Source organism: Ambystoma mexicanum, chromosome 7q (assembly GCF_040938575.1).
Source record: "Ambystoma mexicanum isolate Mex_15411 chromosome 7q, UKY_AmexF1_1, whole genome shotgun sequence".
NCBI lineage: Eukaryota > Metazoa > Chordata > Amphibia > Caudata > Ambystomatidae > Ambystoma > Ambystoma mexicanum.
Window position 1 is genome coordinate 114,887,357 of NC_090941.1, and position 25,695 is coordinate 114,913,051.

At 45.6% G+C, this 25,695-nt stretch overlaps 1 protein-coding gene across 4 annotated transcripts in view; it reads left to right on the forward strand.

Annotated features, from left to right (window-relative positions):
- Positions 1-25,695, forward strand: part of MID1 (midline 1) — a 484,850-nt gene that overhangs the window by 293,623 nt on the left and 165,532 nt on the right. For all 4 annotated transcript variants that reach the window (XM_069640367.1, XM_069640365.1, XM_069640366.1 and 1 more), the window contains exon 4: positions 9,813-9,920. In XM_069640367.1, the coding sequence (XP_069496468.1) occupies positions 9,813-9,920 (108 nt within the window). The remainder of the gene's footprint in view (positions 1-9,812; positions 9,921-25,695) is intronic.

Here is a 25,695-nt window from a genome sequence, read left to right on the forward strand (position 1 = left end):
AAAACATTTGACCTAATCGCATTTGATGGAATTTATTTGACCTTTTTTTCGGTCTAAAATGCAGGGCGAGACACCTCGCCACCCCCACTTCCCCTCAACCTGATCTATACCCTTACCAAACCCATATATATATATTTAATTAAATTTGACAGAAAAAAAGGTCAAATAAATTCGATCAAATGTCAAATATTTTTAGGTCAATTATGCTAATACCATTTAAAGCAATCTTCTAAAAGCCACTGGCTTAATTTTAGCTTTAAGCAGCTCCTGGTGGAATTAGTGTCTTAACCAAGAGTGCCTTTAGCACTTTATTAAAAGCAATATATGGATCCATCCATATGTTCCTTGCACCAAACTCCTGTTTAAAATCAGCATTGGCCAAGCTGAAAGCTCGGCTCTTGTATAGGCATTAGGTATGTATGTGAGACGCTTCTAAAATGTACGAAGATACTAACATTTTTTTCTATTGACATCTTATTCCCAAGTCGTTTCATTATGGCAGTGTCTGCGAAATGCGTATTCAATCCGTCTGTACATGGGCCAGCAACTGAAATATGACTCTAGATTGCACAAAGCATAGATTGATGCAGTGAGGCTTGCACAGGTTTAATGAAGTCACACATCATCTAAGCAACTAGGGAATGCATTCCAAGATGACCTATCCCAGAGAGGTTCACCTTTAAAATAGCTTGTTTGCTGCATAAATGCCCTGATGCCATACCGACAAAGAATGCATCTATCTATATGTGCCGACTTCTAGACACTTCCAGTCATTGTACTACTGCCCATGTTAAACTTTGCCCACTGTAGCGATCTTTGATTGTTTTTCCAGGGTCCATAAATGTGTGAATTGATCTTTACATTTTTTTCCATTAAGCATTGGAGAAATACTGCTCTCCAAAATGCATGCAACCCTCACTGATAATATCGCCTAGCTCTAGTGTCAATTGACTTCACAAGGAAGACAGTATTAATGTACTTTTTCAACAGCTGTTGTCTCTGAATAATATACACTGTTCTCATTGCCAACAATCCTTTGTTTCTGTTAGTTTCGCCTGGCTCATGACAGAAGAACACATTTTGGTACCAGTAGCCAGTTTTATGGTAACTTTGTTGAGACAGGAATGCTCCAAAAACTCAATTTGGACCACCTGCTACCAAAAAATGAATTTTCGAAATCAAAAGGTCCAATCAAACTTGGGCTCAAGTAAGACACTAGGGTGTCTTATCAACATCACGCCGCCAAAAATCACCAATTTTTTCGAAGAAGCATGATCAGAACGATGATGATTGAAAATGTAACAGATCACCCTAAAATTGTTTGCGAACTAAATAAAATATAAATAGTGATATAAAGGATTTGCTTCCAGAAACCTTCGGTCATTATGGTAAATGATGCCAAGACATGGTCTGACCATGGGATACTTGTGGTGGCATGGGTGTCTAGCGCTCGGCCTTAGTGGAATCTCTAGTCCAGGGTATGGCCTTTGTGGACAGGAACACCCACAATTTGCGTGAGATTAGAGTCTTCACATATTGGCTGTAGTTTTTCTGTACTCTTATCTGTTTTGCCCATGTGTACGTCGAAAGGGTTTGGACTAGGTACATGTGTGTCCTGGGTAACGTACTGAGACAGTTTCACACCTGAAATCGCTCCCATTCTTGGAGGAGGTACATGCTCAAATCCACCAGGCATGTTCTTGGAACGTTCCTCAACCAATCGCAAACAAAATGTCCATAATGGTCATGCCTGAGCTCTCCACACAAACCAAGCAAACGATAAAAAAACGTTGTGTACCAAAGAGGAATAAGGAGATATTCTCTCCAGACATGGTAATCATAAACCGCAGCTGTGTCTTATTAAACCTATTATCACCATGCTGTCATTTAGCCTTTTCGATAGAGAGCGTGAAAGCAGCAACAAACGGCAAAGGATTTCTATGCACAGACAGACAGACTTGTGATGGACAGCAAGGCAGTGAACCTCACATTGCTTGGGCATTGTCTGGGTGATGAAATGACTACTGACATGCAATTGTACAGTGAGTAATGGAAACTACTACTCAGCCCCACACTACTACTAAACCAGCAATGATCCCAATCATAAAGGTAAAACGCGCTCATCCCAACAGGTATACCTTCTTTGCCTCTTGGGCAAACATGGGCTGAAGGCATGGTATACTCTTCAGGAGGGGTGTGAGCCAGCCAAGAGTATCCAAACAATAGTACTGTGGTACCAAAATACAAGAATGTTCAACCAAGGATCTATACAAATGAGTCTTTAATTAAACACACTAATACAAACAAATGATATGCAGACTTCAGAATGAAAAATTTGCTATGAGTATGAAGATAATGGAAGACAGGTAATACTCTCTGCTTGAATCTACACCTTGATTGTGAACATCTTAAATGGTTAGGAGTGAGGTCTCAAATCGTCACTAGGGCCCTTATCTTGTACCAGGCCAGGGGTACAGAACCATTGTGAATACCTTTGTTTTCCTATTGGGTGGCTTGGCAGTGTCAAGCGTGGCTTCTTACCACTTTCCAATGGGTCTAGTTGTTGTCGAGATGGTTGGCTCAGGTGCACCCAATTGACTGAGTTGGCTCAAAGACGACTGAGATTGGTTTAGCATGGTCCAGTGATGCAATGCCTTCCTGCAGCAGTGAACGTCTGAAATCTGCCAAAGAACATGCAAACAATGGCCAACTCTATATCTAAAAGCGATGGAGTCTGTTTGATGAGGTGTGGCGATGCAATGAGGATCTGCAGTGGGGTTTGTCCTGAAGACACTTGGAGTGCAGCAGGCAGTGGTTGAGTCAACTCAACGGCGAGAAGCAGAACAAAACAGTGGTGAGTATCAAAGGCAGCTCTAGGAGTTCTGCAGAAGTTTACAATTGACTCAAGTTGTTGGTTTGGCTTGAAAGCTGTTCAGGGTGGGAAACCGAGCCCAGAGTTGTTTTTTGGCTCCCTCGTTGCTGGGGGCCCTGTCCAGGGTTTCCAGAGATAAGGCGAGTTCTTTTTCCACACTTTTGTGCCAGGAAAGGTGTCTGAGAGCACTTGCTGGGGCTTTCACCACCTGTGAGCCGTATCCTGGTTACCAGTTTTCAGACAGCAATCAGACCTTGTCCAAACAGCAATTCACCCCCCTCTGGGATAGGTGAGGGGAGGGTCCTGCTCCTTCCTTGGAGTCTTTATCTTCACCTCTATGGCAGAGGAATTTGGGCAGACTGTATCCTAATTAAGTTCCAGGTTAAACCTTTTTTTAAAAAAATATTGCTAACCAAAAATGATTCAACTGAGGGGACTCTTCACCCATTTAAATAATCGATTTACCACATGTTACAACTGAGTGGTCCCTTTCAAGCCTTCTGCAGGTCGCCTATCTAGGCTCCTGTGACAAGAATCATCTCCTGGTTTCGTCTATAGGAAGTGGGCTGGAGAGGGCACAAGAAGTGGGAGTTGATTAAGAAATCCCAAAATGGCGAAACCACTCTCTTGGCAGCAACTACTTTCCTGGGTGTTAGAGGTAGAGTACTAACACCCCCCTTTCCCTTGTCTACCTAACATCATAAAGACCCAAGTAACTACTATGAGGTGTGACTACTTATTTTCCTTGCAAGGCTTGCATTCTTATGCACTTTCCCAGCTAACTCTGTGTTATGTCCTGTCCTCTGGGGAAGGTGACAAGCCTTCCTGGAGAGAACAAATGGGAGTTTATAGGGATGGACCCAATTTGTTTGTTTTTGGTGAAACCCAGTGCCAAACCGCAGATACACAATTGGCCCTGACAGTTGAATGAGGTGCTAGAAACCAGGCTGATAATAAAATGATGCCAAAGGGTTTTGACCAGTATAATTGTATATTCCCATGGACCACCATATCAAACCAGATATGGTTATATTTATTTATTAATCTGCAGTCATGCCTTGGGGTACACAAGTGATATGATATGATATGGCATTTGTAACGCGCCTATACACAAGTGTTTCAAGCCGCGTGTTTCAAGTGTGTATAATTTTCATCTGGATTGCCTACGGTTTAAGGCAGCCCCCAGCTGGGGTTCAAGATGGCTGTTTGCAGGAATGCACATGGTACTCTGTGTCTGCCATGTTAGCAAATTATAAGGCAGCTCCTGGAATGTCACTAAGCACCCCCAGATACATGTTTGCATTATACTTTTCAGCATGGAACATTATGGGAGTGGGGTCTGATTAGCAGATCTCACTTTTAGTGAGTACTAGCATCATTTTGAAAGAAATAAAAGTCCAAAAGGGTTATGCTAGTACGCCCTCGGCCATCATACATGCTGTCATCATCTTAGCCCTTTCTCTGCCATCAGGACATAGGCACAGCCTAATTCCCATAGGAAATCACTGAAATCCCAGCAGTGAATGCCACAGACTGAGTTGCACAACATTATTGAACACAAGCAGAGGCAGGCATAAGAGTGGTTCCTCCATGGCCAACATCCTAAATCTTTTTTATGTATTCTTTTTTTGGGCAGTTTGTGCAGGCCCATTCTACCTCCTCTTTTGCTCATCAGTTATTCTAGAAAACGGCATTGGAAAAAGACTTGTAAAGTGTTTTGAGATGTTTGAAAAATAAAATATATTTAAAAAAAAAACCTTAAACACAAATCGGGTGTGGGTAAGTAGTGGGGAGGCAAGCTCTGATATTCGGAACTGAATATGTCCCAATTTACGATGTATTTTGCACAAGCTAATGTCATGTTTCAGAATATTCAGAGATGTTTGAACATTAATTTGTATGCTGGCAAACTATACATTAAATAAAAAGAATGTGTTCGTTTAGAAAGAATTCTGCAGCAGCAGATACATAAATAATAGGTGCAACACATTTTCAAAGGGGCCCAGCACGTTTGTCGTAGGTAACTACATGATCAGAGCTCTTAAAACTTCTCCTTTCTATCAGTGTTTGTTTGTTTTACAGCGTAATTTACCAATGTCCTTGAAGGAGGCACAAGTGCATGAAATCACTCCAGAGTCCACCCCTTTTGATCTTGTACTGAAAATTATCTTTCCTTTGAAGCTGCATTACTCTTATCTTCCTTTACGAGCACATTAATAGTTTTCTTATTTGAACTTTAACACATAAGGCACATTTTCAAATAGTGTTCATGCTCTTTAATTTCAGGCGGTCATTTGTAAGCCAATACTGTACAACTGTTTATTATTAGTCAAATGGTTTCTTTCATAAATAATTTGAATATTGTCAACACAAAAGCGTCCTTGTAGCATAGATGCCAGCTGGCATCTGGCCACGTGTGATAGGCCAAGTTCTGCCTTTATGGACTCCCTCGTAGCGCAGGCATGTTTCCCTCTTCTGCTTCTCATGTGGAAAGAATAGTTTCTCCAGCTAAAACCTTCTTGACATGCCCAAAGTTACCTGCCACAGAGTAAGGAAACAAACATGGAAGTTTTTCATGGTATGTTATGTCCGTGTGTAACATACATTATTATCACCTGGTAGCACAAGAATAATCGCACAGCTCAAGGTTTTTGGTAAGGGTGAAGGATTGAGGTGTAATCTATGACAGTGTGGTGTAGCACAACAGACAATATGTCTTTTGACCAAAATTCGACAATTTCATTTTTTTGGCTGAATTTATTTAACCGATTTATACAGTTCAAAGGTAAGTGGTAGATCGGCATAAGGCAACATTGGACGGGGTGTGGTAGGGGGCAGGCAGTGAAAGAGAATGAAGCAGGGGGGGAAGGCAGCACAGAGCACCACAACAAAGAAAGGGTGGGAAGCTGACTGGAGGAGGAGGGACAAAGGAGAGTGACTGATGGGTGTTACTGGGAATCAGGGATGCATAGGGGGACTGACGGTGCTTTTCTCTACTCTCTGTGAAGAGCGAGCTGAGGAGGAGGGGTAGAACGGTTTTGTGTGGGCATACTGAAAGCGACGGAGTGTTGGTGAAAAGGACGAGGAGCTGTTAAGAAGTAGAGCCGCGTTGGACTGAAGGCTGAGGATCCATTAAGAAGTAAAGCCCAGTTGGGCTGAAGGCAGCCGGAACTCTGAGGAGTTCACTGTGGGCCGCCGGAGGAGTTTGTTCCGCTCCACCGGTTAATTTCAAAGCAGCCCGTGTTTGGGGCTGAGGCACGGTGACTGGAGGTGCAGGTTTTCTCTTCGTATTATCAGCTCGAGAACTGAGTGAGGAGCAAGTCCAAGCGGGAGTCCAGTGTGACTATTGGAGAAGTGCCTGTGGGTTTTTCCTGGCCCTATTCTTGTTCGTCACCCCCACCCCTGTGCTGCTCGAATACACAGCACTCTTAGCCACCCATGGTACAGTGAGGAGAAATAACCACATTCAGATGAAGGGTGCCTCTGGGAAGGACTACCAAAAACAGCCTGCCTCTTCTCACATTGTACCCTAAGTGGGACAGCAGCTCCCTCCACCCCCCTTTGCTTGTTTGTGTTGTAAAGAGGAGACCAAGAACACGCAAGGGTGTAGCAGAAATGTCTGCTATACGAAAATGAAGACAGGGGGGAAAGACTTGAGGCACTTTACATTCAGCCCAAAGGACTGGGGTTGAGAGTATTGATTAAATAAATAACAGTCTTTAAGAAGGCAGTCACGAAAGTTGTCCTTATTCCCACAGTGCACGTGTGACACAGGCATTCAGGCGTTGTCCTACCACTCTTGGAAGTAAAAAAAAGTCAAAAACAATTGTTAAATATTTTGACATGTGGAATTTCGGTGAAAACGCACAAGCCGTACAACGTTGCACAGCCTGTGGTGATGCATCATGCGTCTCGGCATTTAGTGTGGCTAGATTTTGAAACCGATCAGGCTATGCCATGAGTAGCTGTTGCACACCTCTGTGGTCAGTAAGCCGTGCTGTAAGTGAATAATTGAGATGTAAATGATGTCACAGCATAAAAATGAGTGATGGGCCATGGTGCTGCGACCTCTTATGCTGCCGTTAATACATACATGTGTGGTGACTAAGCAGGATATGTAGTTGTAGACGGGATTGGTTTCCTACCTGATTGTGTCTGATCGCCTTGTCTTATTCACTGTGATGATCAGAAAAGATGGATTTCGTGGGCGAGGTTATAGTGTAGAGGTGTGAAAGTGGTGTGGAAGTAGTATGTTTCTTTCTTAATTCCTGCTGCAATGCCTTTACCAGAATAAATTATATTTCAAAGTCAAAGGGAAAAGAGCACTGATTCCATTGCCAGATACTGTAAGATAAGACATTCAACAACCTGAACTAAAAGGATAAAAGAAAAACAGTATTTAGAACATGTCCAACCTACCATAAGTCAGTTATGGTTTACAGACTTCCAATGCAGTAATTATCAAGTTAAAACATAATTATCATCATTGAGACACAACTATGGATCAAACACTCTAAATTAGAATAGCTGTGAATCTATTTGACATATTCTTTTCTGGTTTCAAAATCCATAAAATTCTTTCCTTCCAAAATCATCTCTTCATTACATATGAGTTCTTGAAAGATTAAAATATTTCCTGGTAGCAAACACTTCCTATTACGTAGCCTCAGTCTCGCTGCAGTTATCATCCCACAATACTTTACTGACCAGACTCTGAAAACAAATGAATTGTCCATGAGGGTTGTCACTGGAACCACAGGAATTCTTATGAATTTGCACTTGTACACGTGAAAGCTCCATGCTACCTCCAGAAGAAATTGGAATCTGATCTTTTCACCAATAATCGTTAGCTAAAAACTTCTCACATATGCTAGAAAAATAAGCACCACAATGAGAAGAACACACAATTAAAGTAGACATTTCTGTGAACCAAATTCCTGCCTCCCAAACTCTTATTATTTAGATTACTGCCAACTCCCAGATACTTTAGCCCATGTCCAACTTGGGTCCTTCCTTTCATCTACCTTCCTCTCTACCTGTGGTGTTCCCTAGGGGTTTAACCTCTCGCCCTGGCTTTTCAACCAATACCTGTTTACTCTCGCCCACTGCATTGCCATTTTCTGCTCAAATTTCCAGTGCTACGCTGACGACAACTCATTTTCAGGCTGCCCTCTGCCACCTCCTCTCCTTCTCTCATCTCTGATTGCCTAACTGCCATTCAAGTTTGGTGTGCCGCCAGCGATCTTTGTCTGAATGCCAGCAAGACAGAGATCCTCCTCATCGGCACACCTTCACCATCCTTTCCCCTCACTCTCTGGCCGGCCTCCCTTGACCCTCCTCCTACCCCCACCTGCGAGGCTAAGAACCTCGGGGTCATCTTTGACTCTACCCTTTCCTTCTCTGCCCACATCTCTGAGGTCTCTAAAAAGTCACATTTCTGACTGCACCTCCTCAGAGGTACTCTGCCTTTCCTCTCCTTCCCACAGAAGCTCATGGTATCCCAAGCTCTGGTTCTCTCTAGCTTGGACTATTGTAACCGCCTCTTTCTAAATCTACCTGCCTCTACTCTCCGCTCTCTGCAACTAATCCAGGACTGGAAGACTTGTCCTTGGCCTCAAGCCCTGGGATCATATCTCTCCAGCTCTGAAATCTCTCCATTGGCTCCCAGTGGATGCAAGGATTAAATTCAAAACCCTCTGCATTGTCCACAAGGCTTTCTGGGGCCTGGGTCCAAAATACCTTCAGCTATCCCTCCGCAAATACCTCCCCTCTCGACCTCTTTGCCTCTCTACCTCCAACTCCCTCAGGGTCAGTCGTTTTTCAAAGAAACAAGCTTTGGGTAGATCTCTTTCTTTGGCTGGGGCCTCCCTCTGGAACAGCCTCCCTGGCACTCTAAAACTTGAGGAGAACCATCTCCGGTTCTGGAAGCACCTCAAGACCTTCCTCTTTTCTTCTGCCCTCGCTCCCCTTCTCCTCTGCTGATCTGTTCTCTCTTGGCACTGTGCCCCTGGCCACCCTCTGTCCTCCGGGCCCAGGTACCTGCTCACTCTGCCACCCTCCCACACTGCCTCCGGGCCACCCCTTGCACTGGGGTCTGTATCTGTACCCATACAGGCCCCCCCCCCTTGTTCTTCTTGCACTAATCAGACCTACCCTGTCTGCTGCCTTAATCCTAGCACTTGCAAATTGCTGGCTGCACTAAAACTGTTTGTTGCCTTTAATATTTATTTATTGTTATTTATCTGTTTCTCCTCTGCTTCGCACTTTCCATTTCTCCCCCCTTCCATGCACTTTTCCCCTCCCCCTCTCCCATGCACTTCCGTGTTCTCAATGTCACTGGGCCTAGTAAGATCGCTGTTTTGTTCTCCCCTGTTCCCCTCCCTTGCCTTGTCGCACTCTGAAACACTTGTGTACGAGCACGATAGAAATAAAATATATCGTATCATGTGGTATAATGTATCTGATAGAGAGAGAGAGAGAGAGAGAGAGAGAGAGAGAGCGAGAGAGATCGATCAGTGAAATAGTCCAGTGATTGGAGTGCAGGTAGTTTGGCCTTGTGAGGCCTATTCTTCTTTGCCCTTTCTCTCACGGACTCCGATCAAAGATCACCTGCTATCTTACACTACACACCCCTATTCCCCACAGACACGACAGGACTGGGTGTTAGCACATCAAAAATAATCAAGATATAACTAAGTTCTCCTATTTAGCCATTTCACACTCCCCCATATCAGTGACTAATCAGACTCAAAACAGTCCAGCCTATCTGATCTTCTGCTCTCTCCTTCAGATAACATACTCCCAAATAGCTCTGCAAACCCATAGAAAGAAGATCCACACTCAGGACTACGGGTGCTTCTGATGTGTGTAATGAAAAATACCTTTTACTTTCAAAGAACTCTTAGAGTGTGTTAATTCAAAAATGTCATCTTTTTTGTAGGTCAATGCTTCGCGACAAGAGACCAAACTAATGGAAGAAAGTGACCAACTAATTGAAATAATCCAGCAACGAAGGCAAATTATTGGAACAAAAATAAAGGAAGGCAAGGTAAGATTTCAGGAAGAAATTGTCTAAGTATTGAAATGCCATTGTTTGTTTTGTTTTAGTCCAAGGAACCATTACTTCATTTAAATGACGACTGTAATGTCAAAGCCTTCTGTATCTTCAGTAATGCTGTTCTTCCAGATGATCAGTTGCCTTCCACATCAAAGCACCTCCTTGTTTGAATCATACAAAATCATGACTTCTCTGTGGGTTTAGTGCCACTGAATTATTATTTGAAGCCACCAACTATTGTTTCTTGTTTTCTTTTGCTAGTCCACAATTATAGAACATTTGTATTGTTAGTTTACACCATGTTTAGTCCCATAGACTATATACAAAAGCTGGCAGTGTATGGTGCACAGGTAGGGTAGAGATGGTTTGACAGGAATCCACCTAACAGAGCCTACTTTACCTGTGGAAATTACCAACTTGTCATTTTCCAGATTTACCACTAGATGGCAGACTACGTATAACATGTGATTCTAAACAGATACATGTGTCAGACAGACTATTACTGTGCAGGGAGCGTTTCTCATACATTTGTTCCAGGGTTATGCTGCTTCTAAATAGCAAAAAGGGAGGCCAATATGAACTGCATAGTTCTGAGTTCTCTGTTTAGTTTGGGGTAGTTAATTCCAGGTGAAAATGGTAATTAAGCTAATACATTTCACTGGTAGGTGCTTTGCAAATGACAAATATCCATTGCTGACTTCTGTTGCCAGTTAAGCTGTTTGTTTAAGATATTAAGTTATCTCTATGGAACTGCTATCTCCCGTTTAAGAAAAACGAAACTGACCTGATATTTCTAGAAACTCTAAGAGTCCATTAATTTATCAATATTCAGGTGTGTTTTTCAGACTGCATCTGGCTCATCTATTTCCTGAATCTATTCTAAAATCTGGATATTCATGGTAACATTGAAAAAGTTATCCTTTATCTGTGTGGTTGGATCTCAATGTAAGCAAAATGATGCCTTTGCAGTTCTTCACCCTAAAGACATTCAAAGTCCAATCAGAATCTGGTGAGCAGATGTTACTGCAGCTCGTCTGTTACCACACATGCATACACATATGCTACCTAAGAGTGGAGATATAGACCTCAAACTTTATCCCTGTTGAACCCTGTTTTGATGTGAATAATCTGATCTACATATGATCAGGAGCCAGAGGAACTAATCCACTCATTAAAGGTTAATACTTGAAATCCATGCGTTTCCTCCTCTCGTAACGCAATTTCTTTGAATTGAGTATTTGCCTACATCTTTCATCGCCCTTCCTACGAGGTGTGAGTATTGAACAAAGACTTTGTAAAGTTTTCTTTTTTTTTTAAATAGCTGAAACTTAAAATGTAAATCTGGTGTAAATCTGGAATCTATCAATAATACCAAAGGCCAAAAATGTCCATCTTTGTTTGTACTATGGCAAATAAATAATTATTTGCTAAAAGTGTTTCTTCACCAAGTACGTAGTAAACAGATAAACACCACTGTCAATGCCATGCAGTCTTAGTGCATCCCTCAGTGAATCAAAACCGGGTGTATTAAAGTCTTTCATGTTTTGAAATGTGGCAAATTATCATGGTAGATAGCACTTTATTTTTAACCTATGTTATTGCAAAGTAAATTTACTACAAATATTGCGACCCACACATTACATTGAGCATCCTTGTTCAGGCATGCATAAGCTGTTTAAATAGGCTTTGTTATCAATGCTACCGATTTTATTCTCAATACCTTCAAGAATGTGAAATGTATCAAGTGTCACTCAAATGGGCACCAGCTAGATGACTGCTATATAGAACAGTACTGGTCATTCAGACAGTCGTGGCATACTTTGCATAATGTTGCTTACCAAACACTTATAGATATAAAGAAATTGGAAGCTTGCATTGTGTGGTTGTTGTAGATACTATGCAACATTTTGTGGCATTAACCAGTTACTATGTAGCTGTGTATGTTGTGCATAATCCTGGCATAGTGATTGGCTGGGAAATCTACTTTCAAAAGTGGAAAAGAAACATCTTAAGGCCATCACAAAAGTGTTTTGAAACCTACGCTATGTTAAGTGCAGCCCCTCAATTCCCTGGGAGTTATCGCCATCTTTAAATTTGGTTGTCTTTGACAATTTGCTTATACTGACATATGGCCTCATTACAATGTTGCCGGTCCGGAAACTTCCAGAACGGTAAACTAAAAGTCTGCCTGCTGGAGCCGCTGTGCCTGACGGGTCTAATCCTGCCGGGCGAAGTGGCCACGGTAGGCAGACTTGTCACGAGAGCACCGGCACCGTTGCTAACAGTGCTGGTGCTAGCGTGTTCCCACTCCCATAGAGTCCCATTGGATTCTATGGGAATGGAGATTACTAAATGTACTGGCGACTGACTACCCGGCCACTGGACCTGTAATAGCCCGGTGATACCGGGAAGTCAGGCGCTGGTAAATTATTACATCACGCAGCAACCCGCCGGTAGCACAGGCAGTGTTACCGCCGGACCTGAAATGGGGCCCATACTCCTGTATTTCATGAACTTCTCAGAGTAACCAATAACACTGACCTCTTCATAATGTGAGTGTAGAAAAGGCCATGTCAGTTTACAAGCCACACCTTACACAGAGTGCCATCTAGCAGTCATCCCTGGAAGTTCATCTTCAGCTGAGAATCACTGAGCAACGCGCTTTGGGTGCCTAGCCTTTAAATAGGCACCCAAAGCAAGTACCATTATGCAAATAAATGCATGCATAATGGTACTTGCAGATCACAATATACTTTCAAATACATAACAAAAAACAGTTGAAGTCAGTGGAGTGAAAGTTGGGTTCTTTAGAGGTTAATTGCTTCAAGGGTAAGAAATGAAGTGCTGTTAGGATCTCACATGCATGTGGCGTTTCTCAAAAACAAGATTGATTGAATATATAGTTCACGCCGCTACATTGTATACACTAGAATAGCAGGTTAGAGATTATACAAATAAACATTGTCTTTGAGGACAACAATGTTTATTTTGGGCCTTTCCACCTGGTCATAATAAACCTATGGATAGTTTCTCACTCAGCCATCCTCTCTCTCGCCCCATTCTCATCCACCCACCCTTCCATCTCACCCTGTACTCACCCACCCTTCCTCAATCCCTCACCCCATTCTCACCCACCCACTGATGCTGCCTCAGTTGTTCTCAGGCATCCACCCACCCTCAACCCATTGTCACTGCCTCACTATTTTCCCAAACAGCAACCTTCCATCACCCTGTTCTCATCCACTCACCTGCCTTATGTTACCCTATTCTCACCCGCCAACTCTCCCACTATTCTCATCCTCCCATCTTCTGCTAACTTGTTCTCAAACCCCCCTACTACTTGCCCGTCACACCTTTCATGCCCACTTGCAACCCGCTTCTCTTTTTAAAGCCACCCTTCAACCTGCCAGTAGCATATTCTCACATGCCCATCCACCTTCGCTCGTACAATTCTCTCCTGAAAACCCATTCTCACCAGCCCAAACACCTTCCCAGATCCACCTGTTTTGATGGTCCACCCACCAGACGTGTTCTTGCCCAAATACCACTACCCCCTGCCCTAGACCTGTTCTCACTCAAATCATCCCATTCACACTCGCCATCCTCCATCAACCTATTTGCAATCTCCCACCCGCCTGCCCTCATGGCATTCTCACCCTTAACCATGTTCTCAGCCAAAGGCCCCCATTCTTGTTCACCTATCCACCCATGTCCAGTTTAAACCTATCCACTGTCTGTCCTGAACCCAATCACACTCTGTTTGCTCTCATTCAATCCATTCTCCTCCACTCGCACATTCACTTTCAACCCATTCTCTCCCACCCACTTGCCCTAAGCCCCTTGACCTCCATTCACGCACCAGTTCTCAACCTTTTTACAATGCCCCACCCTTATCAATTTTTCAACAACACACTCAACGCGTGTCTCTGCCCATGCACTCTGTCCTCACTCATCCACCCACCTGCTCTCCACATTCTTACCCAATTACTCACCTGCCCTCAGCCTGTTCTCTCCCCCGCCTGCTTGCCCTCACCCACCTGCTCTGACCACATTCTTGCCCAATTACTCACCTGCCCTCAGCCTGTTCTCTCCCCCGCCTGCTGGAAACACAGCACGACACACATACCGGGAAACATTGGATGCAGAGACAAATTCCTACAACTACAAAAAATAAGATTTTGTTCCTTGTGGTGCAAAGTGGTGTTTTTCTCTTACCTTCTGTGTTTGGGGAGCATACATTTATCTGCTTAGGGATTAAACCAGCATATACGGGTGCAGACATAATTCAGTATGTGGCTCAATTATAGGTACGTATGCGTATCAGATGCAACCTAGCGATATAGCTGTATTCCCTTTCTAAAGCACCAGTGTCCTTATTACTCTAATAGTGGTAGGTCTCACTGAAAACCTTCATCCGATCTGTCCCACGTCTCGTAGTGCCTGTCCCATGAGGGGAACGCCGTAGGCCCTTCAGGCTACAAGCCTGTTGTCTTCAGTAAGGCACAATCCTGCTAAAACCAACAAGAGAGTCCAAATGTTCATCTCCCTAATGATCAAAGTTCAAAACAGTGTCCTTAAACGTTGCTTGGCACATACACGTCACGGGATCGGAGACGATGGGCACACCTACTAATGGCGTCTGGCAGTACTGTTGCAACCTGGGGTTGGTTGGTTCCCTTTTCTGGAGGAATCAGTAATGGAAGCGTCTTCTTGACGTGATTCACGTGGTACCAGTGCGATTTGCCATCAACTTTTACCGCAGTTTGTGTTGCGAGGAGAACCTGAAACGGGCCCCTCCATCTGGGTTGCAGTCCGCTGGTGCGATCGAAGGCTTTTATAACAACCCAGTCACCGGGCTGCACGTCGTGACCTTCTCCTATCAGAGGAGATGGAGCTACTGCGTTCACCTGTGCATTAATAGAAATCAGTCTATTAGTTAACCCAATACAATACTGTTGTAATGCAGGCCATGCTTGCTCAGACAATCTCTTAGGTGATATGGGGGTCCCAATACTTGGTGGTCGCCCCATAACAATTTCGAAAGGAGATAAACCATGTGTACGCTTAGGCATAATACGCATACTCAATAATGCAATAGGCAATGCATCCGGCCATTTCAGTCCCGGGGACCGTATACAAGGGCACCCAGTGTTCCAATATGCATTGTGCTGTGGAGGTGGCACTATTGTCCCGCAGGGGATATGCTTCCACCCATCCTGAGAACCCACATCTCATCACCAAACAGTAGGAATGTTTATTTACAGGCTCCAGCTGTATAAAGTCCATATACACCACCTCAAAAGGGCAGGTGGGTAACTTACTGTGGCCCGCCGGGGCTGGTACACCTTTCCCCACATTGTATAGAACACATATTTCACATTGTTTTGCCCATTGACGACAATACATTCCCAATCTTTTGTTGTACCACACAGCACTCAAAACTTCTTCCATAGTCCTTGCGTTAACGTGAGTTGGACCATGAGCCACACTCACTATCACAGGTAAGTATGCATCAGGTAGTACCCAAGTATTCGTATTGGTATGTGCCCATAGCCCATCTACCGTCTCCTCGTATTGATCATCCTTGTGCCAAGATAGTCTTTCTTCAATGGTTGCATCTGCTTGGATTTCCTTTGCGCGCTCCTTCGTCCCTTCCATAGTCACATCCCTCCCCACTATGAGTTGCCGGGCCTCCCACCGTGTATCCCTTGTGGCAGCTAGTTTAGCCATCTGGTCGGCTAAGGAGTTTCCTTGCATGACATAATCTAGAGTCCTTTTATGCACTGGGCATTTTACTATGGCCACCATCTTGGGCAACGTAAGGGCTTGTAATAATTCAGCAATCAATTGGGCATGTTTAATAGTATCACCTTGGGAGGTTAAAAACCCACGCTCTCCCCAGAGTTTACCCAAACTGGAAACCACCCCATGAGCGTAGGCTGAATCAGTATAAATTGTCACTTTCATACCGCTGCTTAACACTAATGCTCTCGTTAGCGCAATCAATTCGGCTGCCTGGGCCGATTTTTCACACACTTTCCCACTCTCAATCAACCGCTCCCCTGTGGTTACAGCATACCCTGCGGTTGTCTCCCCATTTGGCAGTTTGAAACAGGAACCATCACAGAATAATATACCCTCATTATCAACCAGCGGGGTGTCTTGCAGGTCTGCTCTACCCTTAGTGTGTTCTTCCATTTGGATCACACAATCATGCCTAATGTCATTAGGTGAGACGGGCAAAGGAAGCAGTGTCGCTGGATTCAAAGTGTTACATCGTTCGATTTTTACATTACTGGCAAACAGAATCATCTCATACTGTGTGAGTCTAGCTGTGGTCAAATGCTGTGTATGCACTCTATTCAGGAGAACGTCCACCGCATGTGGGACTTTTACTGTCACTTCGCTCCCTAGGATGATACCTGCACTTTGTTTTAGGGCTGCCGCTGCTGCGGCCACTGCTCTCATACATGGGGGTAGGCCTCGAGCTACTGAGTCCAGAGCACTGGAGAAATATGCACATGGTCTCTGTTTACCCCCTTGTTCCTGCGTTAAGACTGACACAGCGCAACCTTCCTGTTCATCAACGAAAAGGCAAAATCTCTTGGTATAATCAGGTGTGCCTAAGGCCGGTGCGTGGCATAGAACACCTTTCATAGCTGTCAGGGCTTTTTCCATCTCAGGTGTCCATTCTAATGGTCCGTTTTCTTGTACTTCTTTTAAGGCTTTTAGCATGGGCTGGATCAATACAGAGAATTCAGGAATCCAGTGCCCACAATAGGATAAAACACCAATTATCCTTCGGCGACCTTTTGCCATGTCGGGGCCTTTTATGGACTGTATCAAAGCAATGCGATCAGTAGACAGAGTTCGCCCCTCTTCGGACAACTCAAAGCCTAAATAATGGACCTTTTGTTTTACATACTGCATTTTGGCTAGGGCTACCTTGTGCTTATTCTCTTTACCCCATGAAGTTCCGCTTCTACTATTTCACTTACAGGAGTCTTTATTGGATTTCCCCCAAATCCAACTGATACCCTGCTTTTATCCGATAATGGGACAGCGGGGACGGCTCTGATATTCACGGAACTGTTTCCAGCTCCCGTGTCTACCAGACATCTCAAGTTTCGGTGGGGGCCAATCCTAATGGAGGCATAAGGCCCCCTCTGATCTATAGGTACTTGTACCACTCCCGCTGTCTCATTTCGGCCTCCTCAGGACATATCACTTGTGTTATCCTGGAAGTCGTCATTATAGTATTCCCCACATCCTTCCCCACATCCTTCGCCCTGGCATACACCTTGTACTTGTGGTGTTTGTTGTGGCTGATACAGTAGATTGGGGGGAGGCGGGGCCGGCCAGGGAACATCCCCTCTTGCTTGTCCGTCAAAGGCATTGGGTTGAGGGGGTTTAAACATTCTATTGTCTTGATTGCCGTACCCACCAGTCCTATTTCCTGGGGCAAATGTTGTCTGTAAAGGGGGCCGTACGCCCCTTCCTCTCCCACCACTCTGGGGACACTGGGATTTCCAGTGTCCGGGTCTCTTGCAGAAGGCACATACATCTTGGGGTAGCCCATCCCTCCTCCCATATAGCGCACCTCCTTGCACTGTACCTCTACCTGTCCCTTGGCCCCCTATCATGTTGCTACTATAGCCCTGTGACGGGCCATTATTATTGTAGTTATACCTGCCTTGGGGCCCTTGATGCAACTGTTGCATCAACACTTTGGTTTTTAGATCCTTCTCTTGTCGTGCCTTTTGTTGTCCCTTTACTCTTTCTCCTCTTTCATAATACCTGGCCATTTCGAGGAGATCCCGGGGGTTTCTAGTCATCCACGTACTTTCTGCCTTCCTAATGTTCTCCTGGATTGGCCCGTGGAGCCCTTCTATAAAGTTTGTGGCAAAGTACCGTTGGCCCGTCTCAGACCCTATCTCTAGCCCACTGTGTGCTTTAAATGCTGCTTCGTAACGCAGGAAGTACTGTGTAACTTCCTCACTTGCGCCCTGTATCACAGCACACAGTTTCTCCACATTCACATCAAATGGGGGTAATACCTTTTCTAGAGCCCTCAGGACTGCCATGCCATGCCCCCTTAGGGGTTCGGGATATTCCTCATGCAGTTTCCTATTTTTACTCGCCTCCATTACATCTTTCCATTTTATTGTATCATTGTCTTTGGCACGAAAGGGGGTCCATATCTCCTCTGGGACAATAGCTAACAATATGTTATCTACATCCTCTACAGTAAACAACCCAGGTCTGAATAGCTTTCCCACTTCTTTGTAGAATCCTGCCGGGTCTATACGGGGGTCGGGGATGGACTTGGTGATATGCATCAATTCTATTCGAGATAAGAGGACATACACATAGGTGCGCATCATGTTAACAGTAACTGCATCTATGGTGGGTTGACACTCTCTCATTGGCATTGATAGTAACTTTTCCATGTTTGTTTGTTCACTTACAAGGGCCTGCACTGGTGATGAAGCAGAGGACTGGTGACTAAGGTTTTTCTCTTTTATTTTTTTATAATCTTTTAACAGTTTCTCCACCTTAGCCATTCTCCATTCTTCCGCCCCAGAATCATCCACTCTTATATTAGATAGCAGTTTCTTATCCAATTCTGTCTTAATCCTATTCCACTGGGACACATATCTAGGCTCCTTTTCCTCTTCTATATCATCCACCCTAATAAGAAGATATTTAATTACGTTTACTTGTATAGGCCAGCCAAGGCCCTCCATCAGACTCACCAGGGTGGACATGGACTGCGAGTGTATGGATGCTATCATACGATTAGCTACGTTTTGGCCCGCCTGGTCTGCATCTTTGAGTTTAGCCTCTCTTTCCCTCACCTCTCTTTCCCATGCCCTCTTTTCCTTCTCCCATTCAACACCGCCCCTAATGACTTCCGCTATTATGTCGGACATACATCCCCATAACTGAACACTGGACGCAGTCACTGGTAGTAACGCGACAGCGTCCTGATATGCTGAGGGCAGATCCGCAGTACTCTGTCCTCTCAATTTACAGTTACCCTCATAAAAGGTATATAGTTTAGTGGCCACTGTCCTAAATTCCAAAGGTGTCAAACGCCCCAATTGGTCCCGTAGGCTGTCATTGAGGGGTGTGCCATACAGCCCGGTCATAAGGATTTGCAAGTCTCCATCTCCATCCTTTTCTACAGTAGTCGTTCTCCTATGGTCTATCAACCTATCTGGGTCTCCATACTTCATTGGGAATTCCGCCCTCTCACCCTCACCTTCTCTCGGAGGAGCCGTAGCCCCTGGAAATAACAATTCAGTCGTTGTTTGTTCTGCTTCTAGTCCTATCACATCTTCATACCGAGGCGCCGGCAAGGCAGGATACATACCCCCGCTATTCTTAATCATAATACGTCTATCCAACTGGTCTAGTTTCTCATCCTTCTCTTTTATCTCTAGGTCACGTAATTTTTGATTTACTGTTCTCTTCTGCCCCTTTGCCTTTTGTTTGTTCTGAGCATTGCGCCTGCGCATTGCTTCTACCCTCCATAGTCGTATAGCCTCAAACTGTGCGGGTCTGACCCGTCTTTTTACTAATTCTATTTCTACTTTGGATATGCGGTCCACATCAAAGGACCCGGTGTCTGGCCATTTATGCTCAATCAAATCTTTTGTGTATTCAGACCATTCTTTTAAGAACAATGTTGAATTCAATCCATGTTTAATCAACATATCAAATGCAGGGGTTCCTTCAAGAGGGGCATAGTGTCTCTTGCCTATACCACTCTTGCTGGAAGCCGCTTGACCCATTTTGTTGGTATACCACAATTGCCTAAAAACACTCACCTTTCCCAAATGTGCATTAATAGGCTAACATTAACAGTACATCCTCCTGACATATATCGCCATACCAATATCAATACATCACCGTTTCATCATTATTATTCCATAGACGGACATACCACTGTCCTCTTCATAAACCCTAAATTGTTATTTCCTTATTCCATCATGCATCCATCCATACCACTTACCTTAAGGGTCCCGCCAGAGTGTTCCGGACCCGAAGGGCGACAGCCTGCTGTTCCACCGCCGACGGAGCCGGAAAAACAAGGATGACGCGTTGGTTGCAATCAAAGGTGCGGATTCAGTTGTTGGGGCCCCGTGATCAATTCCTTCTCCGGTTCCGCCGCGGCGTTCCTCACCCAGTGACGGACTGTCGCTCCTTCGCATCCCACTTCTCACACCAAAATTGTGGGTGTGATTTCTCGCCGTCACCATAACCAGTACAATGAGGGACCCTGCAATAACTCAGACAGAAAAGAGCCAAGTAAACATTACTTTATTAATGCACAAGCATTCGCGAATGGGCTGCAAGTTCAAACGTCTCGCAAAGCAAGTCGTCGAAGTGCCGCCCCTCCCTCTACACATCATGCTCTTTTATACATTCCTGTTTACATTGCTTTGCACATAGAACACGTCCACCCTAGGGCGGATCTCCAGTTGGAGTTTATCTGAAGTATCCAGTTGGAGTTTAATGAACAACCATTGCACATTTGCTATCGTGGTTTCCTGTTATCCCGGTCTTCACATTCTTTCGTGCCCCTTTGTGCCCGTATCTCTGTGCTCAAGGCCATGCTTACTCATTCCTTCCCCCACCCGTAATCTGCAGATAGTTTTAGCAGGCTCAGCATGCTTCGACATACAGTGACCAAACACAATTCTTCCGTTAAAAACAAGTTCTTGCCAGGTCAGCAGGTCTTAAACGCTGCTGTATAAAGAGAAGGCCTCTTCTTTTAACAAAGGGTACATTCTTTTAACACATATGGTGATTAGTACAAACTCCAAGTGTGAGCACAACATTACATATGTATGCGTACCTTCACATCTTCTGCCAACTTGTTCTCAAACCCCCCTACTACTTGCCCGTCACACCTTTCATGCCCACTTGCAACCCGCTTCTCTTTTTAAAGCCACCCTTCAACCTGCCAGTAGCATATTCTCACATGCCCATCCACCTGCGCTCGTACAATTCTCTCCTGAAAACCCATTCTCACCAGCCCAAACACCTTCCCAGATCCACCTGTTTTGATGGTCCACCCACCAGACGTGTTCTTGCCCAAATACCACTACCCCCTGCCCTAGACCTGTTCTCACTCAAATCATCCCATTCACACTCGCCCATCCTCCATCAACCTATTTGCAATCTCCCACCCGCCCGCCCTCATGGCATTCTCACCCTTAACCATGTTCTCAGCCACAGGCCCCCATTCTTGTTCACCTATCCACCCATGTCCAGTTTAAACCTATCCACTGTCTGTCCTGAACCCAATCACACTCTGTTTGCTCTCATTCAATCCATTCTCCTCCACTCGCACATTCACTTTCAACCCATTCTCTCCCACCCACTTGCCCTATGCCCCTTGACCTCCATTCACGCACCAGTTCTCAACCTTTTTACAATGCCCCACCCTTACCAATTTTTCAACAACACACTCAACGCGTGTCTCTGCCCATGCACTCTGTCCTCACTCATCCACCCACCTGCTCTCCACATTCTTACCCAATTACTCACCTGCCCTCAGCCTGTTCTCTCCCCCGCCTGCTTGCCCTCACCCACCTGCTCTGACCACATTCTTGCCCAATTACTCACCTGCCCTCAGCCTGTTCTCTCCCCCGCCTGCTTGCCCTCACCCACCTGCTCTGACCACATTCTTGCCCACCCAGTGAATTGCTTACTACCCTCACTCTATTCCCACCCACCAAGTCTCAGTCAAGCCATTCTCACCCGCCCACATACTTACCCTCACTACTTTCTCAAACACTAACGCACCCTCACCCCATTCTCACCCGCCCATCTGCCCTTAGCACATTCTCATACTTTGTACACCTGCCATCACACAATTCTTGTCCACCCACACTCACCTGCTTTTCTGTCAACCACATTCCCAAATGTCAGATTATTCTGATGCTTGTAAATCTGCATAGAATTACATGCTGTACATATAGTCTGACATCTAGTGGTAATCGCTGAGTATTGCATCTTGTCTTTCGAGAATCAAAAGGGGGATGTCGACATGGGTGTGCTTGTAACACTATCCCTAACGTGATGTGTAATGTACCCAAAATCCCTCATGCATCGCGGTCCCTCAGATTGTTTTTTTTCCGGCCAGCTAGATGGTCGTCCTATGCAGAGCTCGTACATTGCAAAATTGTAACTTTTTTGCCCATGACCGTTGGTCGTTTAGTCTTCGACCTCTCATCATCGACAACTACTTCTGCATCCTATGCCGAAGAAGCCTGCAGATTTCAGCAACTGGTGCTCCGGTCGGTCCTGTCGACTGCGTGGCCTTAGTCCGCCAGTCAGGCCTATACTGTAGGGAGACTGGGGCCCCGGGGTTTTGATTCTTTGTAGAATGCATTTCCCCCCCCCCCCCTCTTTTCCCTTCTGGTCTTGCTGTCGCTTTTCACCTCAGCTATGGAGAGGAAGTTTTTCCCATCCTGCAAAGGTTAATACCCGTGAAAGGACACTCACTGAAGGTGTAACAAGTGTCTGCCTCGTGATCATGACAAGCAGTCCTGCAAGTCTTGTCGACTTTTACATCCAAACATGCTAAAAGATCGTCAGACGAAGCGGTGGGCAGCCTAAGCCATGCAAGCTGAGTGTGGTTCCCCCGCCGCCACAGGTGCCTCGAGTCACAAGGATTCAAGCGCCAGCCATGGCTCCGATGTGGATGCCATTGACCTCTCTGTGCCATCAGGTTCCGAAGTGCCCGTCCCCGGCAGGCAGGCCACCAGTGCTGCTATGGGGAGACAATATCCCGGCGACAGGGGCACACCCGTGCCACAGAAAGAAAAGCACACAACCCCACAAGCTCCCTCGATGGATTTGTTGAGTAAGCTACATATGCCCAGGGGCCTGTCGAAAGTTTCAACAGCACCTGCCGAGCCTCATGATCAGCCGCCCTCCCCGTAACCGTCGATACGGAATGCGTCCGGGCATTCCAGTCATAAAGGGATCATCACCAAAGAACACTAGAGTGTTGAGGCACCTCATAACCGCACGTCAGCGCCAAGGGTTTTGGCGACGCTGCAAACCTCGACAAAGTCGGCGGGCATGTTGAAAACACTCCCCGATCCGCTGGAGCTACGCGAAAGTCTCACTGCCATTGTTTTGGCAGCAAATAAGCCTAAAGACACGTTCAAATGTTTAGAGGAATATTCAGAAGGATCACAGCCCCTCTCTAAGGCCATGAACCCCCCCCCCCACAAGTCAGGCAATACCATTGCTTAATTCTTTCAAGAAGCACCTTGCACCCTCATTGTTGTCCCCATCCCTTACAAGGGCAGTCCACCCTTGAGTGGAAAAGCTTTTTTGCCCTACCCCTTCAGACCCGTTTTGTATCCGGGGCCATGCCAATGTTGACTCCCTTGTAGTCACTGCTGCCAGAAAGAGGGCCGAGTGCCGTTGTCCACGCAGAAAAGGATTGTAAAATGTTATATGCACTTGGAAAGCGCATCACTACGTCAGCCGCATATTCCACCGGGATTGCCAACAACACTACACTGCTGACCAATTATAATGACATTCAGTGGGACATACTTCAGGAGGGCCTACAAGAATTCCAGAACCGGTACGACCACGCCTGCTAGCAGTTGTATCGGAAGGGAGACAGGTCAATCAAAATATCCTGAAAAACACCATAGACGCAGCTGAAACAGTGGGCCAGGCCCTCACACAGGGAACCCTTCTCAAAAGGCATGCGTGGCTCAAGAATTCAGGCTTTAAGCCAGAGACACAGGCAACCCTTATAAACAAGCCAGTGGAGGACACTAATTTGTTTGGGGAAGCAGTAGACAATGCTTTGGAAACAGCAAAGAAGGAGCATGACACTCTTAAGTCTCTAAATGAAATTACACCAAGACCCTATCAACCGCGAGGGGGAAACTCTCACCATTATTTTGGGGGCAATCCATCTTGCATTCCCCCCACAACCAGTATGGAACAGGTAGTGCACCATGGTCCTCTGGACAGAGCGCAACTGCAACTGGACAATACCAACAAAGGGGTCAGCATAGAGTTAATGGCAGGGGTAGGAACTCCACCATAAGAGGCTCCCCAGCCTCCACTCAAAAATGAGTCGCCAGCCCGGGTTCCCTCCCATTCCTCCCTAGTCGGGGGACAAATAACATCTTTCCTTCATGCATGGGAGGGGCACACTTCAGACCAGTGGTTGCTCAAGACCGTCGCCCACGATTATTGTATCGAGTTCAGCCGGTCACCTCGATACCGACCACCAACATCCAGGCGCCTATCGCCAGAACACCTGAAAATTCTGATGCAAGAGGTGGAGGTCCTTCAAGAAAAAGGCACCACAGAAGTCATCCCATTCAACAGGTAAACAAGGGTATTTATTCAGTGTACTTCCTTGTACCCAAAAAGGATCTCACCATCCGCCCTGTGTTAGACTTGCGCCCAGTGAACAAGTTTGTCAAACCACAAAAGTTCAGAATGACAATGTTGCGGAAGTAATCCCACTGCTATTACAAGGGAATTACATGGCAACATTGGACATGAAAGATGCATACTTGCATATTTCAATGTTGCCAGCGCACAGAAAATACCTAAGGTTCATGATAGAGGACAAGCACTATCAGTTCAAGGTCCTTCCCTTCGGCATTCCCTCAGCCCCAAGGGTGTTTACGAAAGTCATGGCAGTAGTAGCGGCTCACCTGCACACGCAGTCAATTCCGGTCTATCCTTACCTCAACGACTGGCTAATAACAGGGGATTCGTACAGAACATGCCTAACAAATAGCCAGAAGACTGTAGATCTCCTCTTCAGTCTGGGATTCTCAATTAACGAGAAGTCCAGCCTGGACCCCAGCCAAGTCCAGCAATTTCTGGGAACACTATTTGTACCAAAGACGGGTTTGTCTTTCACTCAACAAGAGGGTGCAAAACATGCTGTTCCAAAGCCCACCCTATGTAGCCAATCGCGAGGTGACCGTACGCAAGGCCATGCGACTGTTAGGGATGTTGGCCTCCTACATTTATCTAGTCCCAAGCATGTTTGCCCATGCCCCCTTGCAAGAGTGGCCCTCCAGACAATGGTGTCAGGCCAGCAGACAATGGGACGATCTAGTGGTTGTCTCGGCAGCCCTCATTCTCTCTCTGCATTGGTGGTCAAGGGAAAACCTCTCGCAGGGCAAACCTTCACCACCCCTGCAGTAGAAGCCATTCTCACCACAGACGCATCTCTGACTGGGTGAGGGGCTCACCTCCTTCATCAGACGGCGCACAGCGTTTGGTCCCAAGTGGTAGCATCCAACCACATAAACCTGTTGGAATTGCTAACAATATTCAAAGCCATGAAGGCCTTTAAAATACACCTCCAGGGAAAGACAGTTCTAGTCCTCACGGACAGCACCACAGCCATGTATTACCTGAACAAGCAAGGGGCACTCACTCTCCAGGGCTATCCAAACTGTCTCAGAACATATGGAAATGGACTCTCAAACACAAGATGTTCCTCCTGTCACAACATGTTCCAGGGGAACTCAATCTTCTGGCAGATGTGCTCAGCAGAGACTTCCCACTACCTGTAGAGTTCGAGTGGCAATTTCACAAAGACATTGTTCTCAGCGTCTTCATAGACTGTGGCTTCCCAGAGATTGACCTGTTCTCAAATCTGGAGAATGCACAATGCCCAGATTATACTTTCAGGTACCCACAGAACCGCTCCAAGGGGAACGGTCTCTGGATAACATGGTCAGGGAAA